Source organism: Balearica regulorum, chromosome 15 (assembly GCF_011004875.1).
Source record: "Balearica regulorum gibbericeps isolate bBalReg1 chromosome 15, bBalReg1.pri, whole genome shotgun sequence".
NCBI classification, from domain to species: domain Eukaryota; kingdom Metazoa; phylum Chordata; class Aves; order Gruiformes; family Gruidae; genus Balearica; species Balearica regulorum.
Genome location: NC_046198.1, coordinates 16,330,166 through 16,341,397, shown reverse-complemented (window position 1 = coordinate 16,341,397; position 11,232 = coordinate 16,330,166). Strand labels below are relative to the sequence as shown.

General features: G+C 42.4%; 1 protein-coding gene across 1 annotated transcript in view; it reads right to left on the bottom strand.

Annotated features, from left to right (window-relative positions):
* Positions 1 to 11,232, bottom strand: part of PDILT (protein disulfide isomerase like, testis expressed) — a 28,187-nt gene that overhangs the window by 6,999 nt on the left and 9,956 nt on the right. The window contains 7 exon segments of the mRNA XM_075767459.1: positions 616 to 736; positions 1,665 to 1,862; positions 2,804 to 2,929; positions 3,894 to 4,004; positions 4,785 to 4,922; positions 7,160 to 7,293; positions 10,236 to 10,442. Of these exon segments, the coding sequence (XP_075623574.1) occupies positions 616 to 736; positions 1,665 to 1,862; positions 2,804 to 2,929; positions 3,894 to 4,004; positions 4,785 to 4,922; positions 7,160 to 7,293; positions 10,236 to 10,442 (1,035 nt within the window).

Below are 11,232 nucleotides of genomic sequence, written 5' to 3'. Positions count from 1 at the left end.
GGCAGTATAGCATAGCTAGTTGTCTATGTGAATGCTGCATGTTTGCTCTGCTGAAGTAACTAAGGCACAAGCTAGTCCCTGCTGGCTGGTACGAGGATAGGGCAAGGGTTTCTTGCTGGGAAGGGTCAAACAGGAAAGCCACTTCCCTTTCAGACACAGGAGGAAAAAATGAGTTATGATTTGCTAAACCACAGCTGCTCTCTGGGATTTAATCCTAGAGCATTATAACCAGACAACTTCACTTAACTCTCCCTCCGTCCTTGGAAGAGAGCCTGACTCATACTGTACAGCACGCTGTAATGTTCCATTGTACAACATGACGTTCTAGTGTCATTGGGTCTTTCAACACTGAGATTCGATACGGCCTTGACAAATATTTACTTAAGGGATCCAGTGTTATTCAGTGCAGCCCGAAGTCAGCAAAGGTATCACAGTGTTTCCATAGATATGACACAAATTTTTCTTCAATGCTTTTATCGGACAACAAAAATTCATTAAGCTTGGCTTCTGTAAAGTGCAAAGATTAGTTTGGTATATAAGCATGGGCTTTTGTTTTTCACTTCCAACAGGTTATGTTAAAGCAACTTAAAATCTGAATAGAACAATAACACTTACAAAACATAACAAACACAGTCATGGTCTTGTTGAAGGCAATCCTGTTGAAATTCTTCCCAACAAGCACTTTGACAGGCATCTTGTCCCAGTCCTCTGGAATGTCTTCACTAGACAGATGTAGCTAAGCAGAAACAGAAATGCTGCTGTGAAAGTGCAGGGAGCATTGAGAAACCCAACTCCAGCTCAAGTTCATGTGACGCCCATGGGACGTTTCTCTACCTAATGTGCACTATTACTGAATGTTATTTTTTATATCTCTATATCCCAGCCAGCCTTCATGGGCTACCACCTTCTCTCCCTTCAGCGGGGAGCTGGGGTCTCGCACCCCCGCATAGTTGGTAGTCGGAATTACTTGTCCCTCTCTTCAACACAGACTCCATAGTAGATTGTCTGAAAATGACCCTTTGGAACATGTTTGCATTTGTTGTCCTGAATTCTTGTTGCCTGGTGTTCAGAAGCTAGACTACTGAAAAGCTTAGGTATTGTGGGCTCTCAAAAGTGATGTAAAACATACACGTGAATGTGGAGGATGATGCCTCGTTATGACAACAAATGCTGTATTTACTATTGGGATTGATCCCCCCCTGTGAAAATTCACTTACAATAAATAACAAATTTTACTCTGCTCGGAAACTGTCAATTTTCTATTTACTGGACTTCTCTGTAAGCTCAAAATCCATTGCAATCATTGTCTGCATCTCTCCCAACTAAGGGAGTGAAATATGTCCACTACAGTATTGGAAAGATTGAGACCTAGGGAGTTTTTAAATCACTAAAATACATCAGCTGAAATCAACTAAAATATTGGGCGGTAAATGATTTATCCAGTTTTTACACAGGAGGACTGGAGAACTTTGTAGTCCACCTCAGTTGTTAAATGCAGAGGGATGGTCTGCCAACAACTGGAGATGAGTGCATTAGAGCGAGAGCAAATTAATAAACTGATGATCGGAACAGCACACTGTTCTAATTAAAAAAGGGACGTTTTGCAAATTTGTTAGTGTTTTAGCTGGTGTGGTAGAGGGGTGTCTCGTTAGTAATGGACATACCTTTGCTTTTCCATTTAGGTAGCTCTGGCAAAATTCTTTCAAGTTCTCCACAGTCACCTCGTCTGCAGGCATTTTGTACTTTGTGTCACTGGTCAGATTGAGGATTCTCACGGCAGGAACGTCAATGTCCCTGATGCGAAAATACTCAAAAACTCGTCCGTTCCTTGTTTCGTTAGTATCCACCAAGACAAACATTATCTGATAATAGAGAGCATGCATCTGGTTGAGTCATTTTAGAGAAATGAACCATGGAGCCTGGCAGTGGGGTAGGATCTAACCAAGGAATTGTGAAGAACCATGTTTTGGTCTCAGTCCAACAGCCAGCAGCTCTGTGGACTTCATCATACCTTGATCCTAGTTAATAACAAATGCTAAAGCAGCCAGAAGGAATGGAGCTTTTCCCTCTGTCCTTTCACAGTGCTTTGCTATCGCTGACTTTAGTATCACTTGTAAATGGCCCCTCAAAGTTCTTACTGCTCTTCCTAATAAAACTTAGCAGGACACAAGAGCTGAAACACCTGTAGTCTCTATGTCTTTACCAATACTAACGTGTGATGTTTTCTTACAAGATGACTTACCGTTCTTTGGTGTCTCACGTACAGCACCACCGTGATTGACAATGGAGAACTGAAATACTTCTGTGTATGACTGCCTATGCCTGTTTATGTCCGTGCAAACACGCGTGCTGCAAGCAAGGCTATGCAGTTGCCTCGCAATATTTCTTGGGTTTTGTAGATGGTTCCAGCTTGTGTTTCAGGCAATACCCTGATACCTTCCTGATGTTTCCTGGCGGTGGTGGTGGCAGGAATTGCCAGAACCTTGCTAAAACTATATTTGGTGGGAAGTGGCTCCTAGAAAGTCATATTTGTAAAACCAGAAACAGGTTTATTGGGAGCAACTGGAATTAGCGTTGGTTTGTGTGATATTTACGTTTTAAAGAATCATTTTCAAGTGAAGTTTATTTTTCAGCTTGTGCCCTTAACAAATTCAAAGAATAGTTAGTCCAACTGTTTTTAAATGGTTTGGTAGGCTTAGAAGATGGACTGACAGCAGTGTACTTTTACTAGTAACACTGGTGAGTGTTTTTCCATTGATCTTTTGGCATTCATGTTTGCAAAGCAGGATTCAGCATTACAAACCTTTCCTCTAAATTCCACAGCAGCAGACTTGTAGTTTTCATAAATCGCATTGAATGTCTCCGAGTTCTTTGGGGTGAACAGCAGGATGTGATTTTCAACAGGGACATCAAAAATCTTCACAGATGTCTGGGAAACAAAAGACTCAACATCTGTTCCACTCTTTGTAAGCAGAACAGTGAATCAGAGGCTCAGAGTATCAGTATCATTCAGTTCTGCTATTGCAAATTTTACTTTTAAGATTCAGTTCCCAATCATTTCCATAACCGTTGGATTTTTTTTCATTGTTTTAAAGAAGATAGTGAGAAGAATCAGCAGCTGCTGAGTGTTTTCTCTGTTCCAGGAAAAACCTCATCATAATTCATAGATTTTTACAGTCAGAAGGGACTGTTGTGATCTTCTAGTCTGACCTCCTGTATAACACATGCTGAAGAATTAATGTGCTGAAAGTAAAAGGCAGTGTTACCCAGGGAGGCCCAACTGCAGCAGCTAGACCTGGTCGGGGTACTTCCTTCACTTCTGGGTGGCACCAGCAGCTTACGTCTCCTTCCCTGCACAGAGCTGCCCCTTTCCATGATCAGGGACAATGGGGTGTCCTGGAGGCAAGCAGGGTATTTCCATGTCTTTCCCTTCCTTCCTGCACTACCAACAGTTATTGCTGGTTTCTCTCTTCCTTGTCTTGGCCCAGAGGACCTGGTTGTTGCATGGGAGTGGAGCCAGGATAGGGACCAACCTTCCACCCTCCCACCCCACCTAGTTGCTGCAGAAGCAGCCCAGGCCTTTGTGTTGGCTCCGCAGGACGGAGGTGTTTGCATGTTCAGGCAAGTTCACTCCTTGGCCAGCCCTTCCCCAGTCTCCTCTGAGAAACAACATCTTGCCAGAGGGAAGCATCCTCTGGCCTGGATTAGACCAAGAGCTGCCTGTTGGGTTCTGCTGGTGTTTCTAGATGCGGTTTGGACTGGCTAGTCAAACAAGCAAACGACATTCTCAAATGCTAAGGAGCAGAATAGCTCCCTAAGTCTTGTTCTGCATAGGTTCCTGTCTTTCCTGCCTTTCTCCTGTGGCTTTTGTTAATACAGTGAAATGCACGTACCTCAAGATTATATTCAGTGACCAAATCCAAGGTAAAGGTTTTGATTAGCCTCGTTAGATACAGTTTGTTCTGTCTGCCATCTTCAAGCACTTCATTATGCACAGGTTTTCCCTTGGACAAATAGTGAAGTTTGTGAGGTTGTTGGCCTTAGCAACTACAGGAGCAAAGAGACTGCCTTTACTCTGAAATGTTGTTCTCAGCTTTGCTGTTTCATGATCCTCAGTAACTGAAAATCCGTAACTTGTAAAATAAATGTCACAACTAGATTACAGAACAAGATTATAGCTAAAATTCAAGGTACAGCTGACAGGTTTAATTTGCTCAGTAATCTTCACATACTGAAAGATATTTTCTATATCTGTACACACTATCTGTGACATACGTTCACTCAGGATGCCCTTGGTCTGACTGCTTCATCGCCTAAATGTTGGTGCTATTTCTGTGTAGTTTTGTTCCTTTAGTTGGACGCTTCTTCCATTGTGGATTGGAAGAAAATAAAAGAAGATTCCTGGCCAAAAGCAACACAAAGGAAAAGAGGTGAATGTATGCAAAACTCACTGAACCTGGCAGCATGGGTTGATTAGAATGTGGGTTGGAAAATAAAGCCATTTTATCCAGATCCTCTAGTATAGATTAGGAGCCTGAATGTAGGCAGCCAGATTGAACATATCAGTTGTCCAAAGGTTGCTGTTTGCCTCCTACTGCTACTTGTCTCTCTTGTCTGTAAATATCTTTTTTTTGTTTGTTTGTTTGGGTTTTTTGTTTTTTGTTAAGCTGTTTGAAGTTAAACTGGGAAATTATTTAACCTAAACCACTCCCAAACTGCCGTTCCATAGCTCAAAGCTGCCATGGCAGCTCACTGCACCTTGCCTGCGGGACTTGCGCTCCTACCTTCTTAAACACAACAAGAGTGTTCTTTTGGATGCCGTAGTTAGCACAGACGTCCTCACTGGCTGTCATCCCGAAAGGCATCTCTGGCACATCTCTTGCCGTCTCACAGAAAACTTCCACGCTGTCATTGTGAAGTTCCTAGTCCCAGAAAAAGTATTTATTAAGGCTGTGTCCTGCATCCTGCTAGGATGTGTAGGAATGAGAGCTATAGGTGAGGCAGGCCCCTAAAGGCTTACAAGGTGGAGAAGAGAGTGTAAAGTTGGGTATAGCTTGCCGTGATTACCTCCAAAGGGAGATCTTCACAGTAGGGGAGATCCTAGGAGTGCTGTGACACCACTAGTGCGCTCACCTTTCCAGCTAGTGTTGGCTGGGCTGGGTCAATACGGATGGTGCACGGTCCCCTGTGTCCTTCCTGCGCTAATCTCTTCTGCCCTGCGCTCCCCTGGCGTTTCCACGCTCTGCAAAGACTTCTCCAGATGGGGAAGGATCATGCCAACAGCCTGTCTGCACAGCTGGCAGGATGTGATGGATTAGAGAGGAGGGCTCACCTGACTGATGTGTTTGGTGCTTTGAGTGAGTGCTCTTCAAGGCAGGGACCTTGACTCCTACGTCTGTCAAATAGTCACTGTGCTGTCCACCCTCAAACTAACAGTAAATAACCATGATGAAAGGCAACAGCGCTTCTAGATTTGATTTAATCAGACAATTATTTCATGCTAGATGAATAGTAATTTATATGCTGAGACCTCCCAACACATCCTGGAACTCACATTTGTGAGCAATCTGTTATTAATAGAATGCCAAATACAGCTCTTATTTACTTGGACGCTGTTTTGTTGGCTTCCACCCATTGAATTTCTGACATGCCCTAGCTCATGGCTCCTCTATTGTCACTTCAGCCCCCAAGTGAAGTCGCAGAGTCCAGTCAAACACATCTGCAGGCAACATCTGCTGTCTGCGTGGTTCAGGGAACTCTCCAGCATCGCTGCGATAGCGAGGGCTTCTTGACCTGGCCCGGCACTGGAAACCTGCCTGCCTTCATAAACGGCTGCAAGCAGATTGCTGCAAAGCAAAATTCTGGGCACTCTGAGCGTTTTCACAGTTTGTCCTATTATGCTGTATGCGTTCACCAGCTCTGTTACTATGGGGTGTTTTGGTAATGAATCTTGTTTTCCACATCCCTGAAACTTGGACTATCCAAGTACTTGGACTAGCCAGTATGTTTGGGACCTTATCAGTTCAGGTATGAGTCCAGGCACTGTGCTTTTAACTGGGCAGAGAGATACCAGAAAAAAAGTCTCTTTAGTTAGAGGAAATCCTTGATTGAATGCTTCAGATATTAAAGATTTCAAGGACACATTGACAAAGCAGGAAAAAAATACTCCTTTTTTACTGACTCCTGACTGCATGCCTTGGCAGCTAATATTTATTTTATACTATTTGACTATTGTTCTGTATCATTCAGCCCCAGATCCTAATGCTCTGGAAACTAGTAGGAATTTGCTTGAGAAAGGACTACATGAGTTGGATCATATACAGTGTAATATTTTATGACTTCCTACCCATGCAGTTTCTTAGCTGGCAGGAGCTAAAAACCACAGTTAGCGTGATATTCATGGAGCTGTGCTCTACCCCCGAGTTTCACTGAAGTTGTTTAAATCATCAAACAGAAGGATGAAGAAAAGGCACTCCAGTATATTAGACAATATTTACTGCTACTTTTTATAGACTTAAGCAGGAAGGGAACATTCCTTAACCAGAACAGCCTGCAACTATTCATGTCTATGCTCTTACACCGTGGTTGAATAGAAATGCGGTGATGAGGTAACCCTAGATTCTTAGGTGAGTTAAAACTCTGGGCAGGAATTACAACTTTTTGCATTTGGAGACTCCAGTAGCAGTGTAACCCACACCAGCAATGGGTTAAGTCTCTCCAAAGCAAAGGATGGAGCTAAGTAAGGATAGGTAAGTTAATGGTTCTGCCCTCTCCCCACCAGCCACCAAAGTTGGGATGGTTTGGCAGAAGCCCTCCGTCTGAGGATACGGAGAGCCTGCCGTGACCAGGGCTGTGCAAACGCTGCTGGAGCATCGTATTTCTCAGACGCTGCTCGGAATGGGAGGTCTCTGGGCCTGGGTACCTATTCAGAAAAGGTTCTGTGGTGTGAAATGTTCTTATCTCAGCCTGGCCTGCTTGTCTAGAGGTGTGAAAATGTAGATAAAAACAATTACATTTATTTAAAAAAAAAGAGAGAGAAAGCTGGGAGTGGGTTTTTTCAGGTGGGTTCTAGGTCTTTTGGATCTTTTGGTGGCAATGATAAGCAGTATATCCCAAAGTTGGAACAGATACCGGCCTTTTGAGTTTTCCAGTGAATTACCTTAAAAAAGCCAATCACTGCCAAATTGTCAGCATGTATGATGGCTTCAGCCTGATCAGTAGAGTTGATTAAAACAGTGCTAGGTCCTGTTCTTCTCTTCACCCAAGTAATAAATGCTGAGGCCTGTCTGACTCCTGTGGAAGGAAAAGAGAGGTAAACTGACCATCAAAATGAACGGCAGAAATTTCTGTGCAATCAAGGTAGAGGCAGTGGAGGAGCAGAAGGATGCTCAATACAAATGGACTAGGGCTCCTTAGGACTGAGGTCAAAGCTGATTCAAAGGGGGCTTGGGGCATCCAAATTCAACCTCAGGTTCTAGTCACCATTTAAACTGTTGCAGGCTCCAGAAGATCAACAATGGATCGGTACTGTGTTTTGTGGGATCTCTGCAAATGGCTGTATATTCAATTAACTGCTTAATTACAGATGGAGAATAGAGATGAGGAATTTCAGACAAGTAGAAAACCTGTTCTGCAAGATTTCTTGTGTCCCAAAATCACAGTAAGCTATAAAGAGCTATCGACCTGAGGTTTAATCCAAAATGACTTGAAACCAATTGCAGATTTTATTGAACTGTCTGTTCAATTAAATTAGGTGTCAGAATTGTTCCTTCGGTGCTGCAGAAGGGATCTGATAGGCACAGAGACATGTTAAAATTCCTCTGTGGTGCTGCAGCTTCACTTTTCAGGATAGACATAAGAAACAAAGCTGAAGTGTTAAAGTTGGCCTGTAATTCTGGATTGTTCCATCTTTGGGGTTTCAAAATACTGCTACCACTTTTACTGAGATTACAGTCAGTCTGTTTATTTAGTAAATTCTCTTCACGCTTTCAGGAGTTTTAGGAATCTTGAGTCTGTTTAAAAAATACATTTTTTACCTATCCTGGTTTCAGAGGAATTGAAGCTGCAAATTGAGGCTCAGGAGATGAAAATCTCAGCTATGAAGTAGCCCTTTCATCTCTGAGTATGACATCCTTGTTGGACCAGAGCAAGAGTCCAGCAAAGGGTTAATGAAAATTAGATACGAAAAAGAAGGCGGCTGTGGCCGTGAAGTGCTGAGTCAAGATGTCCAGTACAAGTGGATTATCAAAGATGCAAGTCCTGGTACTGTGCATTTTAGCAATATGACAAGATCAAAATTGAGTCAGACCATTTTACTGCCATCAAGTCATTTTGCAGCAGGCTGCACTGCAACTAGTTTAAAATACTATTTTTTTAAGGTGAAGCAGACAGGCATCTACTCTGGAGTGTACAGGCTGCAGAGCAAAGCACAGAGCAGTATCTAGTGGCCATGTAGTGCTTGACTTCTGCTGTCTAAATGCAGAATTGAGCTCTCGCAGCTTATGTCAGCAATAGAACCCCTCAGCCTATTTTTCATGTGGTTAGTCTTTCTATTGGGTTGCTTTAAGCCTGCGTAGCTTGTTTCTGCTGGCCAAATTCTGGCCTTGGAGTTGTAAATGATGATTTTACAAAGCCTAGGATTTGGCTTTCATGCTATGTCCCTTGCCAGGACAACCATTCAAAAATTCCCTCTTCCATAAAACATTTAATATCTTGATTTAAGCGAGATCTGACGTTTCTTTTGTGGTATGAAGTATACCAAGTTCTGTATGAGAAGTCATTGGGTAGTCGCCGCGCATTTTCACTTGCCAATTCTCAATGGTTTAAAACCCGTACTAGTTGTTGTACAAAAGCATTTACCAGTCAACAAAATGTAATTTAAGTCGTGTTTGGTGGTACTCTGAACGGCTCTGAACAGTTGATGCTATCTTGTACAAATCACAGAGCAGGAGCCAGTTTCCTAACTTCTTGCATCTTGCTGGTAAGTGTGTTGTAAATAGTGTCTCTCTGCTGAAGGGTGACTATGCGTTATGATACTCTGTATCCACCGGTTCTCACAAGCCCACCTCTCAAACAGGTTTACCAGTTTAAAAGAGGTTTTCTTGTTAATGCTATAGATTTAATCAGAGACTGACGGTAGGTGATTTCGCTCTCATGTATCAGCACCTCTAATAAAAGTTCAGCATGGCAAATCACGCTTTCAGAGGCATTTGTGCAGAAGCTGCTGTTTGCACAAGTCTAGATGATGGGAAGTTGGTAAGAAATTCAATAGCGAGGAGGAGCAAGTTACTAAAAATACTGAAGATCAGCCTGCAGCGGCAGCAGCCACGGGGGGCTGGGCGGTTAAGAAGTCAGAGCGCTCGGTTGTGCACAGGCTCAGGAGGCAAACTTTAGGCTCCTTTTTTTTGTTGGTTGTATTAAACTTGTGACTCAACTGTATCTGCTTAGAGTACACTAACAGTAACACTTGGCCAAGTCATGCAATTTTTGTCAACTCTGTAAAAGTTCATCATTTTAGGAAAATAATAATTAAAAAAATCTTTCTTGTGTACACTTTCGGTGAAAGAAAAACTCTAATAAGGTCTGGATTTCCCAGGCTTGCTCAAGTCAGTCCTATTCCAATATTGTTGTCTTTGCTTAATAACTTTCCATAAAAGATTTCAAATTATTCCATGGTTTTTCTGAGCCACGTATGAGCTCCCTCTGATGGCTAAATTGCAAAATTCTTTTCCTTGGTTTAGGAAGTATACCTGTATATTAAGGAACTTAGTGAATTCACAATTCCTTGTTAGATGCACAGAGTATTGCTCCAGCCTACTTCTGTAGGCGTGCTACATGTGGGAATTGCAGTCAGCTAGAAGAAGTGCAAACGGAGCAGGTTAGGGACCAAATTCTTGTTTGGCGTAACTCATTCATTTATGTTTGTTGTAGTAAACGTGAATAAGTTGTCGTCTTGGGGGGATTCTCTGTACTCGGTGGAATTACACCAGCAATGAATTGGCTGTGCGAACTAAACATAGAGAAGCATATTCAATTACACGCTTGGGAGATGAATTCAAATCCAAGTTCCTGTATTGGTACAGAGGTAATTGTATGTTTAAAACCATGGGCAAAAACGGTTTGCTACCTCGCATATTCTTTATCTGAGCATCTATATTTTTCTTCTCAGCAGCACAATAGATCGGTACATCCTGTCATTACATATCATTATCTTATCAGTGCATAAGACAGTTTACCTTTGCAGTCTATGGGATCTTCCCTGCCGCCATCCACAAAAAATTTCACAGTAGGAAACTCTTGAATATTAAATTCTTTCCTCAAGTCATGTTGGTGTGTGACATCAATTTTGCCAAATTGGATTCTTGGCGCTTCTGTTTTAAGCTGTCGTGCAGCTTCAGCAAATTCTTCAGACAAATTCTGAGATGACTGAGATAAAGAAACATCTGGAAAGGGTCAACAAAAAGAGAATGAGTTACATAGGCCACAGCATGAAGCTTGCTGGTGGAGGTTGTTGTGTCAAGTGGTAGCTGGAGGGGTTGAATAAGGTCTTTTATGACTCAGAAGTAAATGAGAAATTATCTTTACTTTTTACTTCTTTGTGTTGATGCTGATTGTTCACCGCTCCACATGTCCTTGGATCAGTCACAGTGAAAAACTAGTAGGATTTCAATAGTCTTCTGTTGGGAAGAGATGAGGTGGAATTAAAAAGCAGTTTGACTGACCGACTATGCTGGGTATGAGTTAAAGGGAGGTCAAGGGTAGAATTAGATATTGCTCGCGTTAGGACTCTTTGATAAGATACCATTTTTGTAAGCAATTCACACCTTTGTAGTGCAGAAACTGCTTTTCCAGATAAGATACAGAGGAGGGAAGGAGAGGAACAGCGTATGGTCTTGTAGAGGCTGGTGGTGTATTTCTGCACGCCGTGCGTGTGCCAGCCCTTCTCTAGCTCAAATGGCAGCGGTGTGTTTGGAGGAAGGCGAAGGGCCAGCCTAGTCTGGGCCCTGGAGTTATAAGTCATTTTAACATGAAAAAAGGACAAAAGGAAGGAACTAGTCACACATCGCTGCTCTGTATTCAAAGTCAAATAAGAGGTAAAGCTGTGGGGCTTTACAGTTTTGCAACTTGGGTTGAAAAGAAAGTTAACTTGACTTTCTTTTGATAAAATTGAGACACCCTATCTTGTTAGATTTGTTTATTACAAAGAGCAAAACTTTTTTCTTTAGATTCTGC